This window comes from Erythrolamprus reginae, chromosome 10, assembly GCF_031021105.1.
Source record: "Erythrolamprus reginae isolate rEryReg1 chromosome 10, rEryReg1.hap1, whole genome shotgun sequence".
NCBI lineage: Eukaryota > Metazoa > Chordata > Lepidosauria > Squamata > Dipsadidae > Erythrolamprus > Erythrolamprus reginae.
In genome coordinates, this window is record NC_091959.1 from 43,539,139 (window position 1) to 43,555,881 (window position 16,743).

Consider the following 16,743-nt stretch of genomic DNA (forward strand, 5'->3'; position numbering starts at 1 on the left):
TTTTGAAAAGAAATTGTTTCTCGATGTTACCAATGAGTTTAGGGAAAGGCGAAGCCTTAAGAAGGTTCTCAACTCTTTAGTGGATGAATTGACAAGTACAATTCATCGTTTTTAAAGTAGAGCATTGAACATTTCAGGGTGCATCGGTGAGCGTTTCATTATTTTGGAGCTGTTTTGGTGGTGGAGCAAGATCACCATTGGGAGCCAAATACATCGCTCAAAAAAAGTAAAGGGAACACTTAAACAACAGAATATAACTCCAAGTAAATCAAACTTCTGTGAAATCAAACTGTCCACTCAGGAAGCAACTCTGATTGACAATCAATTTTATTTTGTTGTCAGCACATCCAACTTTGTACAGAACAAAGTATTCAAAGAGAATATTTCATTCATTCAGATCTAGGATGTGTTATTTGAGCGTTCCCTTTATTTTTTTGATGGGTGTATTAAAAACTAATCGTCTTTAAATAAAGCAACTAGCTTCGAGGGCTGCTCGGGTTTTTGAAGCTTCGGATCCGAGTAGCCTGCATTGGCTGCCAATCAGTTTCCGGTCACAATTCAAAGTGTTGGTCATGACCTTGAAAGCCCTACATGGCTTTGGACCAGACTACCTCCAGAACTGCCTGCTACCGCACGAATCCCAGCGACCGATAAGGTCCCACAGAGTTGGCCTTCTCCGGGCCCTGTCGACTAAACAATGTTGTTTGGCAGGCCCCAGGGGAAGAGCCTTCTCTGTGGCAGCCCCGGCCCTCTGGAATCAACTCCCCCCGGAGATTAGAATTGCCCCCACCTTCCTTGTCTTTCGTAAACTACTCAAGACTCATTTATACCGCCAGGCATGGGGGAGTTGAGATATTCCTTCCCCCTAGGCCATTACAAGTTATGCATGGTATGTCTGTGTGTATGTTTGGTTTTATAATAAGGGTTTTTAGTTGTTTTATTATTGGATTGTCACATGGTGTTTTTATCATTCTTGTTAGCCGCCCTGAATCTACGTAGAGGGGCGACATACAAATCCAATAAATAATAATAATAATAATAATAATAATAATAATAATAATTATTATTATTATTATTATTATTATTATTATTATTATTCTCAAAAATCAAATTTTGTTGCTTTTTATTGCAGTAAGGGGCAATTTGCATTTGGAGCAGAACGAAGACGGTCCAGTCGGGTAAATTAGCCAAATGAAAATTACTTGATGGGCTATAAAGCATCATTTTAAAAAATTACAATAATAAAGCAAGGGGTGATTTTAGTCATGTGGAAGAATGACAGCAGCTCACTTTTTTTTTTTTTAAACCACCAACTGATCCAGTGCATCTAATGCTTTGGACAGACACGTGCAGAATCCTGTCGCACAACATGATGCCTGAATATGTGTGTGTGTGTGTATGTGTGTGTTTGTATGTGCTTCTCAGCCCACCCAAAAGAGCGCCAATACATCTTCTGTATCAATCTAGAGACAAATCATTGACTTCTGACCAGATTAATCCACTCGTGCAAACGTCCCTTTGTGTCTGGGGAATAATTATCATAATAGACATTAGTAATTAGTTTTTGGTGTGATGTCAGCCAGCCTGGCACTGCCAACCAGCCACTGTCCTTGTCAAACACATCCCCGGCTGTCTGGACTCTTTCAGCTCCATCTCCCTGATTAAAATAAACACTGATGAGGCCCCTCGGAAGCCATCTGTCCAAGCCGAAATCTGATCAGACGGATGCCTAGACTGGCAACTGGGAGGGATTGGTATTGGGGTGGGGGGGCGGTTGTGTTGTTGGTAGGAGCTCTTTAGTTAGAACAGGGGTCAATTGATCAAATTGAACGGGTCCAAAGACGGGCTATCTATCTATCTATCTATCTATCTATCTATCTATCTATCTATCTATCTATCTATCTATTATTTAGATTTGTATGCCACCCCTCTCCGCAGACTCGGGGCGGCTCACAACAGAGTAAAACAATTTATAACAAATCCAAATATAATTTAAGATATTTTAAAAAACCCGGTTTGATTAAAAAAAAAAAACCCCATTTACTAAACAAACATACATACATACAAACATACCATGCATAAATTGTATATGCCCGGGGGAGATGTCTCAGTTCCCCCATGCCTGACGACAAAGGTGGGTTTTAAGGAGCTTACGAAAGGCAAGGAGAGTAGGGGCAGTTCTAATCTCTGGGGGGAGTTGGTTCCAGAGAGTCGGGGCCGCCACAGAGAAGGCGCTTCCCCTGGGGCCCGCCAACCGACATTGTTTAGTTGACGGGACCCGGAGAAGGCCCACTCTGTGGGACCTAATCGGTCGCTGGGATTCCTGCGGCACAAGGCAGTATAAAAATGGTGGAAGGGTCTTAAGCATAAAACTGATCAGGAAAGACTTAATGAACTCAACCTATATAGACTGGAAAATTATGGTTGGGGTAGCCAGAGGTATAACAAGCAGGAAGAGGGAGGTTGTGATCCCGCTGTATAGAGAGCTGGTGAGACCCCATTTGGAATACTGGGTTCAGTTCTGGAGACCTCACCTCCAAAAAGAGATGGATCAAATGGAACGGGTCCAAAGACGGGCTATAAAAATGGTGGAAGGGTCTTAAGCATAAAACGTATCAGGAAAGACTTCATGAACTCAACCTGTACAGTCTGGATTACTATGCTTGGCTGCATAGCCAGAGGTATAACAAGCAGGAAGAGGGAGATTGTGATCCCGCTGTATAGAGAGCTGGTGAGACCCCACTTGGAATACTGTGCTCAGTTCTGGAGACCTCACCCCAAATATGCCCATGGTACACCAACACTCCGCAGTCTGCATTGGTAGCCAATCAGTTTCCCAGTCACAATTCAAAGTGTTGGTTATGACCTATAAAGCCCTTCATGGCATTGGAGCAGATTATCTCTGGGACCGCCTTCTGCCGCGCGAATCCCAGCGACCAGTTAGGTCCCACAGAGTTGGCCTTCTCCGAGTCCCGTCAACTAAACAATGTCGTTTGGCGGGACCCAGGGGAAGAGCCTTCTCTGTGGCGGCCCCGGCCCTCTGGAACCAGCTCTCCCCAGAGATTAGAATTGCCCCCACCTCCTCACCTTTTGTAAGCTCTTTAAAACCCACCTCTGCCGTCAGGCATGGGGGAACTGAGATATTCCTTCCCTCTAGGCCTTACAATTTATGCATGCTATGTTTGCGTGTATGTTTGGTTTTATAATAAGGGTTTTTTAGTTGTTTTAGTATTGGATTGTTACATGCTGTTTTTATCATTGTTGTTAGTCGCCCCAAGTCTACGGAGAGGGGCGGCATACAAATCCAATAAATAAATAAAAACAGATGGATCAAATGGAACTGGTCCAAAGACGGGCTGCAAAAATGGTGGAAGGTCTTAAGCATAAAACTTATCCAGAAAGACTTAATGAACTCGATCTGTATAGTCTGGAGGACAGAAGGGAAAGGGGGGACATGATCAAAACATTTAAATACGTTAAAGGGTTAAATAAGGTTCAAGAGGAAAGTATTTTCAATAGGAAAGTAAACGCAAGAATAAGGGGCCACAATCTGAGGTTAGTTGGGGGAAAGATCAAAAGCAACATGAGATATTATTTGAGTCGTAAGTGCTTGGAACAAACTTCCAGCAGAGGAGGTTGGTAAATCCACAGTCACTGAATTTAAACATGCCTGGGATAAACATATATATCCCTCCTAAGATAAAATACAGGAAATAGTATAAGGACAGACTAGATGGACCATCAGGTCTTTATCTGCCGTCAATCTTCTATGTTTCTATGTCTCAAACTACCTGGGCAGGGGTGGAAAGGTTAATTGAACCTGTGAGACTGATGGGGATTTATGGACGCCTCGTGTTGTCCTCGCCTGTCGTGACATATTTTAACATTAATTTGTGTTGAGGGTTTTTTTTAGCTTCGGGTCAGCCCTCCTGTAAAGACGGTTAGCCATGTAAATCATTTTAATAAACCCATAAATAAATCATCTGAAACAACGTTTTCATGGCTAAACCCTCGTTGGCCCCTTAACATCTCCTGCTTCGCTGGACGGTTTCAATAGCGACCGATTACAGGTGGTCCTCAATTTATGACCACGGTTGGGCCCGAAATTTATTTATTATTTATTAGATTTCTATGCCACCCCTCTGGAAGCGACTCAGGGCGGCGTACAAGATTATAAATGCAAACTTACTTACATACGGGACCACCTCCAGCCGCATGAATCCCAGCGACTGGTTAGGTCTCACAGAGTTGGCCCTCTTGTGGTCCCATCAACTAGACCAGTGTTTCCCAACCTTGGCAACTTGAAGATATCTGGACTTCAACTCCCAGAATTCCCCAGCCAGCGTTCACTGGCTGAGGAATTCTGGGAGTTGAAGTCCAAATATCTTCAAGTGGCCAAGGTTGGGAAACACTGAATTGGACAATGTCACTTGGTGGAGCCTAGGGGAAGAGCCTTCTCTGTGGGGCCCCAGCCCTCTGGAATCCGTCCCCCCCCCGGAGATTCGCACTGCCCCCCACCCTCCTCGCCTTCCGTAAAAGTTTAAAGACCTATCTGTGCCGCCAGTCTTGGGGGCCATTAGACCCCATCCCCCTGGCCAATGAATGTAAGTATATCTTGCTGTGTGAATGGGAAGGAATAATTTTAATTGTTATTAGAGTTTTTAAAGTTTTTAAAGCTGTATTAATTGGATTTCTCAGATATGTATATCGTTTTGATATGTTGTGAGCCGCCCCGAGTCCTCGGAGAGGGGCGCCATACAAATCCAATAATGCAGGTTGGTGGGGAGAGCCTTCTCTGTGGCTGGCCCAACTTTCTTTGGAGAGATTAGCAATGAAAAGGCCTGGATGCCGGTAAGAGTTAGGACGATCAATAGCATCTCATTAGGGCTGGGAAAAAACCTTATTTGGAGCGAGTAGCAATGGAAAAAAGCCTGCAAAGACTTAGGGCTGGAAAAAAACTCTTTGGAGAAATTAGCAATGAAAAAGCCTGCATCGTTAGCACCTCATTAGGGCTAGGGAAAAAAAGCTTTGAAAAAAGCACCCAAATTTTCAGCCTCTTTTAGGGGAAAAGGGGTGCGTCTTATACTCCGAAGAATACGGTATGTGTGTATTTGTCAAATTTTGGAAGTTTGCAAGAGTTCTACTCCTGCAGGAAATATTTTCTGCGCTCCATTTAGGCGAAACTTGTAAAAACTTTTAAACTGAGGCTGCCAATTTTATTGGCCTGCTTTTATAATGCCTGTTAAGGAGATTACGGCAATAAACAGGCAAACTTCTATATTGATTCCGTTAGCTTCTGTCTTTTAAAACATCGGCAGGCAGTGCCTATAAACTTTCAGCCGCCTACTTGAAGCTGGAAGAACGGTGTTTAAAAGAAAGTCAAGGTAGGAAGGGAGCTGAATCCCGCATCTAATAAAACTTATGGATCAGGAAGCTGTCCATTTCAATTTAATTCAGCTGCTCAATTTTTCTGGGCTGCAAGCTTAAGTTTGCTAATTCAGCATTCTAATAAAAATCCACATGCATTTTAATGCATGTTTATTGCACGGCACATATTTCAATGTGCTTCTAATGCATTGTTAGATACATTAGTGCACCTTTGTCCTAACACACGCATTTTTAGGTCGTGTTCCTTAACTCGTATGCACCTTAGCATTGATTTTTTTTCCCCCCAAGGTTGCACATCAGGGTGTAAAATACGCTCTGAGATGTTGTGGTTAGCTCTGGCCCAGCTCCTGCCCCAAGGACTGTGGATGTGGGGGAGACATCCACATGCTGCAGGCCTGTTTTGCCCCCGGTGGAATCTGCTGATGAAGGCTCCTCTGACCAAGAAGACATGAGTGACAGGGAGGAGGAGAGTGGGGCAGACAGCTCAGAAGGAGATCAATTCTCTAGCTCCTCCTTGGATTCAGAACAAGAGTTAATGATACAGCCACGCATGCGGAGAGCGATGCATAGGCAGCAACAACTGAGAGATTATTATCAAAGAAAATGAGGCCACCTGTGGTTGGGTGGGGCTGTGGTCATTAGTGAGGCTGCTATAAATAGCAGCTGTGGGTTTGGCCATTGTGGAGGATTATCTGATCCTTGTGTTTCGTGACTGCTTTGCTGACTTTGACCTTTTGTGTGCTGATTTCCCCCAGCTTTGAAACTAAACCAGAGCAAAGTGTGTTTCACTTTGTGAAAGAAGAAGGACTGTGAATTGCCTCACAGCTGCAAGCTAAGTATCACAGAACTGATAAGGGACTTGTACAAATTACCAGTTTGTTTGGAGATGAGTGCTCTTTGCTATACCAAAAGAGGGCTTGGTTTAAGTGACTTTTCATTATAAAGAACATTGTTTTGAATTTTCAAACGTGTGTGTGTCTGAAATTTGTACCTGTGAATTTTTGGGAGGATTCTACCAGAGAGCCTGACAGAACATGAGAGAGTATAGTTTTAAAAGAATATGAAAGTTGTGAACACCTGTGCTGAATAATTCCCACCCACACCCATCCTGTTTTTCCTCTTCTTAACATTGTTATTTCGCTCTACCTAAAACTGCCCACAGCCTACGAGGATGGAGATGGAAAATTTGCATTAAAAAGTAAATAATGATATATAGCCTGTGTTATTTTGAAGGGCCTGCTGAAACAGCGGCATAGAGCAGGCTCCAATTATTTATTGGTCCTGCTTAGGATGGGAGAAAAAGAAATGGAATTGCTGGAGGCGACGGCGGACGAGATGAAATCTCTCCCAGATACCGTACAATGCTGATTTGACAGGGGCTGTGATTGGCATCAATTTGTGATGAGCGGTGTAAGCTAACTAGCAACACAAAGCCCACCAGCCTTAGGACAGGTAGGCTGGAGAGATGTCGGGCTCTGCCTCCTCAAACCCCCAAACCCATGTTATCATGACCTCAGGGGTCAGTCCAAGACACTCAGGGACACAACAAAAGGATCCCCCCCTCCCTTTTCAGGATCTACAGGTAGTCCTAGGTTTACGAGGACAAAACTTCCATTTGCTACATGAGATATTTATTAAGTGGATTTGAGTCCATTTCTCCACACAGAGTTGAAAGGGACTTTAAAGATTAATAGATCAACAGAGTTGGAAAAACCTTGTAAATCATCCAGTCCAATCCCCCCCAACACACCCATGCAGGCGACCCTACCCCAGGGGTCTTCAAACTTGGCAACTTTAAGACTTGTGGACTTCAACTCCCAGAATTCTCCAGCCAGTCTAGCTAGGGAGTGGAAGTCCACAAGTGTTAAAGTTGCCAAGTTTGAAGAGCTCTGGTCTACACCATTCCTGACAAAAGGCAGTCCACGAAGCGGTGGAAGTGATGTGCCGGTGCCTGGAGGCTGTTGGGGCCTGGATGGGTGTCAACAGACTCAAACTCAACCCTGATAAGATGGAGTGTCTGTGGGTTTTGCCTCCCAAGGACAATTCCATCTGTCCATCCATCACCCTGGGGGGGGGGGAATTCTTGACCCCCTCAGAGAGGGTCTGCAACTTGGGCGTCCTCCTCGATCCACAGCTCACATTAGAGAAACATCTTTCAGCTGTGGCGAGGGGGGCGTTCGCCCAGGTTCGCCTGGTGCACCAGTTGCGGCCCTATTTGGACCGGGAGTCACTGTTCACAGTCACTCATGCCCTCATCACCTTGAGGCTCGAGTACCGTAACGCTCTCTACATGGGGCTACCTTTGAAAAGTGTTCGGAAACATCAGATCATGCAGAATGCAGCTGCGAGGGCAATCATGGGCTTTCCTAAATATGCCCATGTCACACCAACACTCCACAGTCTGCATTGGTTGTCGATCAGTTTCCGGTCACAATTCAAAGTGTTGGTCATCACCTATAAAGCCCTTCATGGCACCAGACCAGGGTATCTATGAGACTGCCTTCTGACGCACGAATCCCAGCGACCGGTTAGGTCCCACAGAGTGGGCCTCCTCCGGGTCCTGTCAACAAAACAATGTCGTTTGGCGGGGCCCAGGGGAAAAGCCTTCTCTGTGGCGGCCCCGGCCCTCTGGAACCAACTCCCCCCTAGAGATTAGAATTGCCCCCACCCTCCTCGCTTTTCGTAAGCTCCTTAAAACCCACCTTTGCCGTCAGGCATGGGGGAACTGAGATATTCTTTCCCCCTAGGCCTTTACAATTCATGTATGGTATGTTTGTATGGATGGATGTTTGGTTTTACAATAAGGATTTTTAGTTATTTTAGTATTGGATTTACATGCTGTTTTTTGTTACTGTTGTTAGCCGCCCCGAGTCTACGGAGAGGGGTGGCATACAAATCCAATAAATAAATAAATAAATAAATAAACTCCCCACAACTTCCAAAGGCAACTTGATTGTTCTCACAGTCAGAAAATGTCTCCCTCATTTCCAGGTTGAATCTCTCCTTGATCAGATTCCATCCATTGTTCCTTGTCTGGCTTTTAGATGCTTTGGAAGATAGCTTGACCCCCTCCTCTTTTCTGTGGCAGCTCCTCAAATATTGGAAGACTGCTATCCTGTCTCCCCTGGTCCTTCTCTTCACTAGATTATATCCAGTTCCTGCAATGGAGACCCCATTCTATTTCTGACCATTGGTTGTCCAATCTCTTATTAAAAACCTCCAGGGATGGAGCATCTATAACTTCTGAAGGCAAGTTGTTCCATTGATTGTTTGTTCTGTCATAAAGTTTCTCCTTATTTCTAAGTTGGTTCTCTCCTTGTTTAGTTTCCACCCTTTGCTTCTTGTTCTGCCCTCAGGTGCTTTGGAGAATAGGTTGACTCCCTCTTCTTTGGGGCAACCCCTGAGATATTGGTAGGCTGCTATAATGTCTCCCTTGGTCCTTCTTTTCATTGAACTAGCCATGCCCAGTTCCTGCGGCCATTCTTCCTATGTTTTAGCCTCCAGTCCCCTAATCCTATTCATTGATCTGTGCTTTTTCTAGAGTCTCAATATCTTTACTTGAACAAGGATGGACTATGGTGTTGTTTAAGTGTTCCCTTTATTTTTTTTGAGCAGTGTATATTTTTATAGCATTTATACAGTGTTATCTTCTTAACATTGGAAGCTGCCCATGCCCCTTACCATGTTATAAGATGGGTGGTCCACAAACATAATAATAATAATAATAATAATAATAATAATAATAATAACAACAACAACAATAATAACAATAATCATAATCATCTAAATAAATAAGTAAGTGAGTGAGTAAGTGAGTGAGTAAGTGAGTAAGTAAGTAAGTAAGTAAGTAAGTAAGTAAGTAAATAAATAAATAAATAAATGTAAATGGGTGGAGGAACGGATGAGACAGAAGGAGACAGATAATAATAATGACAACAATAGAATTGGAAGGGACCTTGGAGGTCTTCTAGTCCAACCCCCTGCTTAGGCAGGAAATCCTACAGTACTTCAGACAGATGGTTATCCAACATCTTCTTAAAAACTTCCAGTGTTGGAGCATTCACAACTTCTGGAGGCAAGCTGTTCCACTGATTGTTCTAACTCTCAGGAAATTTCTCCTTAGTTCTAAGTTGCTTCTCTCCTTGTTTAGTTTCCACCCATTGCTTCTTGTTCTGCCCTCAGGTGCTTTGGAGAACAGGTTGACTCCTTCTTCTTTGTGGCAGCCCCTGAGATATTGGAACACTGCTATCATGTCTCCCCTGGTCCTTCTTTTCATTAAACTAGGCATCCACAATTCCTGCAACCGTTCATCGTATGTTTCAGCCTCCAGTCCCCTCATCATCTTTGTTGATATTCTCTGCACTCTTTCCAGAGTCTCAACATCTTTTTTATAGTGCAGTGACCAAAACTGGATGTAGTATTCTTGGTGTTATTAAGGCTTTATAGAGTGGTACTAATACATCCAGGGAATCCAGGGGGGAAAGCATATTGAAATTCCCTGATATTTCCCTGACATTTCCCTGTAACTTGTGATGTAGTTAAGGCACAGTTGTAGATGATATCATCATACCAAACGGCTAAGCCCTGGAGAAATATCGGTAACTGAGGAAGCAAGTTGTTGCCACAATTTTTTTCTTGATTCTATTTATTTATTAGATTTGTATGCCGCCCCTCTCCGCAGATTCGGGGCGGCTAACAACAGTGAAAAGACAACGTAAACAAATCTAATATTAAAAAATTCTAAAAACCCCAATTTAAGAGATCAGTCATACATACAGTCATACCATACATAAATTTTATAAGTCTAGGGGAAGGGAATGTCTCAATTTCCCCCATGCCTGACGACAGAGGTGGGCTTTTAAGAGCTTACGAAAGGCAAGGAGGGTGGGGGCAACTCTGATATCTGGGGGGAGTTGGTTCCATAGGGTCGGGGCCACCACAGAGAAGGCTCTTCCCCCGGGTCCCGCCAAACGACATAGTTTTTCTTGATTTTGCCAGGCAGCACAATCTGGGGGGGTTTTTACACGATTTTTCCCTTAATTTTTGAATACATTGTTTTTCCCCCCTGATTTATTCCGGGGTTTTTTCACGAATTCCCTGATATTTCCTGAACCGCCCATTTCCCAGATAATTCCCTGTTTTCCAGGTTTGCTGGACACTCTGTACCATTACTTCTCCTCCTCCAACCACTACTCAGTACTGGAATTCTCCTAATTTTTTGGACTAGTCTCAAAACCCTCCATTGATGCAGGGTCCATAACCTCAGGCTGTCCCATTGCTTTTAACAGCTCTCAATCCATCCTGTGCGACATAAAGAAGCCAAGGCCAAACTTTTTATGGAATCAAAGACTTAAAGTACCTTGTTGGTCTCATTGATGAGCCAGCCGTAGCCTCTGACTCCGAAGGCCACCTGGTTGGCCGAGACGTCCAGGCATGTGACAGGCTGGCCGTAGACACAATGCAGGACTTTAGCAGGCTCTCCTCCTTTCAAGAAGTGGACTGAGTCCTCCGCTGCTACTACGGCAGCTGGGCAGCCCGAAGTTTGGGGCATAAGACAGAGTAAGCTGGCCTGGAAAGAGTTAATGAGAAGAGAATGTTGATCCTCAAATAACTTTCACCGGTAACTATTTTTTCTTTCCACTTCTCCCCGAAACAAACCATATTCTTCAAAGTATAAAATGCACCTTTTTCCTCCCTAAAAGGGGCTGATAATTTGGGTGTGTCTTATAATCTGAATGTAGCTTTTTTCCCCCCAGCCCTAACTGGCTGCTAACGATCTTCCCAGCTCTTACCTTGCAGGATCTTTCATTGTTTCTCTCTTCAAAGAATGTTTTCCAAGCCTTAAGTCTTTGCTGGGGTTTTTTCATTGCTCTAACATGCTCCAAATAAGTTTCTTTCCAGCCCAAACCAGCTGCTAACCATGTTCCCAACTCTTCCCGGCTTGCAAGGTCTTTTATTGTTACTCTCTGCAAATAATGTTTTCCAAGCCTTAAGTCTCTACAGGGTTTTTTTCATTGCTCTAACTTGCTCTGAATAAATTTCTTTCCAGCCCTAACCAGGTGCTTACGATATTCTCAGCTCTTATCGGCTTGCAAGCTCTTTCATTGTTACTCTCTGTGAAGAATGTTTTCCAAGCCCTAAGTCTTTGCAGGGTTTTTTCTCCGAACGTTTCTTTCCAGGTGCTAATGATTTTCTCAGTTTTTACTAGCTTGCAAGCTCTTTCATTGTTACAATCTCTAAATAACTAGACACAAGAACAGTTTTTTTCCCGAACGCCATCACTCTACTAAACAAATAATTCCCTCAACACTTTCAGACTTTCTACTAAATCTGCACTTCTATTCTACTAGTTTTTCTCATCATTCCTATCATCCATTTCCTCCCATGTTGACTGTATGACTGTAACTTATTGCTTATATCCTAAGATTTTTATTAATCATTGCTTATTTATTTTATATATTTATTTATTAGATTTGTATGCCGCCCCTCTCCGTAGACTTGGGGCGGCTCACAATACAATGAAACAGTTCATGACAAATCTAATAATTTACAATTTAAAATATTTAAAAACCCCATTATTAAAAAGACATACATACAAACATACCATACATAAATTATATAGGCCCGGGGGAAATATCTCAGTTCCCCCATGCCTGACGACAAAGGTGGGTTTTGAGGAGTTTACGAAAGGCAAGGAGGGTAGGGGCAGTTCTAATCTCTGGGGGGAGCTGGTTCCAGAGAGTTGGGGCCACCACAGAGAAGGCTCTTCCCCTATGACAATCATTAAGTGTCGTACCACATGATTCTTGACAAATGTATATTTTATTTTATGTACGCTGAGAGCATACGCACCAAGACAAATTCCTTGTGTGTCCAATCACACTTGGCCAATAAAATTCTATTCTATTCTATTCTATAAAGTTTTTTTCAGCCCTAGCCTGGGGATAAAATAATGTGCTGGCTAAGGACGCTAGCCACATGAATACCTGGTAAGCAGATTCATTTCCCTATTTTCCTCCCCCAAAACTAAGGTGCACCTTATACACCAAAAAATACGGTAGTTGTCCTTTCCCCTTCAATGTCACGAGTTTCAATTCTCTTAATCTATGAGAATGAAGATGAGCGTCTCAACAGGAGCACATCTACACAGAAAAGTACCAACGTGGTTACTTCAACGGATTAGATGGCAGGTAAGGGAAGAAGAAAGCTTGAGGGATCCTTGCCGTTCTCTGAGCTTGGTTGTTTTTTTGCAAATGTTTCATAACCCTACTAGGTAACGCCATCAGTGGTAGAAGGGAGAGGTGTTGGGAGGAGGAGGAGAATGGCTGTGGAGTCCTTGGGGCGCTCTGAGCTTGGTTGTTTACTGGGAGAAGTTTCATCCTTTCTTGCGTTTTTCATTTTGAGCTGCGTCCCGGCTCCATCCTCCAATGCAATGCCCACTGATCTTCACTCATTGGTCAAAGGTGATGTCATCCGACATGTTTAAAGCAGTGATGGGCTCCTACGGATACGGTCAGGTACACAGAACCGTTAGAAAAAATGTGATTTTTTTTTCTTTTTCTTTCTTTCTGAGCTCTGGGTACGTTTTTCCTACCGCAGTAAATGAGGTTGAATGTGTATAATTTTAGAAGAGTTGTGCGTGCGTGCATGCGTGTATATACACATACAGTTTATATAGTAGATAATGTATATTTTTGTGTGCCTGTGTGTAATATGTATGTACACATGTGGCATATACAGTGTTCCCTCGATTTTCGCGGGGGATGCGTTCCGAGACCACCCACGAAAGTCAAATTTCCGTGAAGTAGAGATGCGAAAGTGAATACACTATTTTTGGCTATGAACAGTATCCCAAGCCTTCCCTTAACACTTTAAACCCTTAAATTACAATTTCCCATTCCCTTAGCAACCATTTAGATTATTACTCACCATGTTTATTTATTAAAGTTTATTTAAAAAAATATTTATTAAAGGTGGACGAAAGTTTGGCGATGACATATGATGTCATCAGGCGGGAAAAACCGTGGTATAGGGAAAAAAACAGTGAATAATTTTTTAATTAATATTTTTGAAAAACCATGGTATAGACTTTTCGCAAAGTTCGAACCCGCGAAAATCGAGGGAACACTGTATACATAGAATTAAATAGTATATTTTGGATGTTCAGTAATAGTAAATAGTTAGGGAAATTTGAGGCGAGGAGAGGCCAGGCACCGTAACCCAAAGCCTTGACGTGAGTGACGTCAAGTCGGCCACCTTTAAACCAGTCAGATGACCATCAAGCCACTCTCACCTGGCCACATGGCCGGCAAGCCACACCCACAAAATTAGCCACACCCACAGTGTGGTAGTAAAAAAATTTTTGCAGCCTTTCACTGGTTTAAAGGGCTTTTCCCGTGGAAAACAAAGACACTCACCCACTTCTGAAGCTCAAACTCAGCCAGGGTTCCCCAGTATCCTTTGTCGTTGGCGCTTTCCACTTTGACCTGGAACCCGGATGCGGTCGCTACGGTGGCCCCCTCGGTCGAAAGGGCCATGGCTTGGATCTTCTGGTTGTGTTGGTACCGGTGGATTGGCTCAGAACCGACCAGCAAGCTCCACACTTTAACTGAGCCTGTGTGCAAAAACAAAGAAAAAAATGGTGAAAAAAGATATTATTCAGAAGAATCAGCAGAAAGAACAGAGAGAGCAGAGAGAGAAAATCATGCTTTCTGGCTCCCTCTTATGGCAATGTGCAACACTACTACTTAAAGCGATTGTACTTCAATACATACAAACGTTCACTGTTAGCTTGTTTATATATTGCCAACCCAAATTTTTTGTACATAGTACTAACAGATATAATACCGGTTCTTATTTCACAATGTTAGTTTATTCATTTGCTAATATTTTCAACATATCCTTTAAAAAAAAAACAAAGGAGAAAGACCAGAACATACTGTTATCTCCAAAATTGGAATGAGGATAATGGAATCTTTGAAATTGGGATTTGTGGATCCATTGCAATCCAATCTGTTTCATTGCTAAATGTATGATTTTATTGTTAATATATGGCAGGGTGTTTTTTTTAACCCTACATGTATTACTACGGTATTTATAACTTTCCTTAATATAAAACCTTTTATGCTAATACATAGTTTTATCCATCTAAAATGTACTTTTAAAACTAGTTATGATATACATATTTAGTGTGCCTCTTCTCAAATGTATTTCCTATTCTGTTCCTATTATCTATATCTTATATCTGTATATCGTGTCATATATTTCCATATCTCTCTCTCTCTCTCTCCCTGACTCACTCACTCACTCAGTCCCTATCTATCTATCTATCTATCTATCTATCTATCTATCTATCTATCTATCTATCTATCTATCTATCTATCTATCTATCTCAATGGTTCTCATCCCCTTAATACAGTTCCTCATGTTGTGGTGACCCCCAACCATAATTCCAACACCAATTCTCCCAACAGAGCTTTAAGCTGATTGGCAGGAAGATCAGAGGGACACCCCCACTGTAAATGCCTGATTGGTTGGATTATAAAAATATGTTCCAAGGCGCCAGAATAGAAATTTATTTCCTAACACCATGGAAAAATTTGTCTTTTCCCCTGGTCTTAGGTGAAATGGTCATTCGACCCCCAAAGGGGTCCTGACTCACAGATTGAGAACCACTAATCTATTAATCCTATCTATCTATCTATCTATCTATCTATCTATCTATCTATCTATCTATCTATCTATCTATCAATGTATCTATCTATCTGTCTATGTGTCTATGTATCTATCTATGTATCTATGTATCAATGTATCTATCTATCTATCTATCTATCTATCTATCTATGTATCTATCTATCTATGTATCTATCTATCTATGTATCTATGTATCTATGTATCAATGTATCAATGTATCTATCTATCTATCTATCTATCTATCTATGTGTCTATCTATCTATGTGTCTATCTATGTGCCTATCTATCTATCTATCTGTCTGTCTGTCTGTCTATGTGTCTGTCTATCTATCTATGTATCTATCTATGTATCTATGTATCTATCTATCTATCTATCTATCTATCTATCTATCTATCTATCTATCTATCTATGTGTCTATCTATCTATGTGTCTATCTATGTGCCTATCTATCTATCTATCTGTCTGTCTGTCTGTCTATGTGTCTGTCTATCTATCTATGTATCTATCTATGTATCTATCTATGTATCTATGTATCTATGTATCTATGTATCTATCTATCTATCTATCTATCTATCTATCTATCTATCTATCTATCTATCTATCTATCCATCTATCTGCATGCTTTCAAGAAGAGACTGGATTGCCATCTGTCAGAAATGGTGTAGGGTCTCCTGCCCTGGGGGTGGGGGGGTATTGAACTAGACGGCCTACAAGATCTTTTCCAAATCTGTCATCTGACTATCTTTTTGGAGAACTATCTCATTTTGATACAATCATCCTATTTAAGTAGTGATTCTACTCTCACTCAATGAGAACTGATTCTTGGGTGGCCTCTCAAATTAAAAAGCTGCACTGAGAGATTAGAAAGGGACAGAATAGAACTGTAAGCCATGAGCTAAACAGAACCCCATATGTGGAAGAAGTGGGGCAGGAAATGAGTGTTCCCACTCCCGTCCCGTTTGAAGGCATTAAAATGTTGCAGCTTTGTTTATTATGCCGGATTCTATTCAATCAGAATAAATAACTTTGTATGTTTTTGCTAGGCAGGAGTGACCGTACAAATCTCCAGAATGACATCTCTCTGTTGAAAAGGAAGAAACTTTTTTTCCAATGTTTCAAATTTGTCTAAACAATATAATTTTCTTGTTGTGTCCAATCACACTTGGTCCATATGGAATTCTACCTTCTATCTAATCTTAAGCAACGCTCAAAGTTTGCTAGTAGGCTGCTCTCCATGGTCCTGAAACCCAGCTTGCTCGTTCTACAAGGACAAAAATCACCCACAAGATATATTTGGTGATAGAGGGATACTTCTACTTCCGAACTTAATTCGTTCCGTGACCAGGTTCTTAAGTAGAAAAGTTTGTAAGAAGAAGCAATTTTTCCCATAGGAATCAACGTAAAAGCAAATAATGTGTGTGATTGGGGAAACCGCAGGAAGGGTGGAGGCCCTGTTTCCTCCCACGAGATTCCTAGAGAGGCCCCACGGAGGCTTCTCCCCACCTTTTCCGATCCTGTTTCCTCCCAGGAGATTCCTAGAGAGGCCCCACAGAGGCTTCTCCCTGCCTTTTCTGGCCCTGTCTCCTCCCAGGAGATTCCTAGAAAGACCCCATAGAGGCTTCTCCCTGCCTTTTATGGCCCTGTTTCCTCCCAGGAGATTC

General features: G+C 42.3%; 1 protein-coding gene across 3 annotated transcripts in view; it reads right to left on the reverse strand.

The window, feature by feature from the left end:
• FBXW8 (F-box and WD repeat domain containing 8) overlaps positions 1–13,997 on the reverse strand; it is a 36,169-nt gene extending 22,172 nt beyond the window's left edge. For all 3 annotated transcript variants that reach the window (XR_011560013.1, XR_011560012.1, XM_070763083.1), the window contains exons 1-2: positions 13,806–13,997; positions 10,748–10,957 (exon numbers count right to left, since the gene is read on the reverse strand). Coding sequence is in view for 1 of the 3 variants with exons in the window: in XM_070763083.1 (XP_070619184.1) it covers positions 10,748–10,957; positions 13,806–13,925 (330 nt within the window). In the remaining 2 variants the exon portion in view is untranslated. The remainder of the gene's footprint in view (positions 1–10,747; positions 10,958–13,805) is intronic.
• Positions 13,998–16,743: the final 2,746 nt, after the last annotated feature.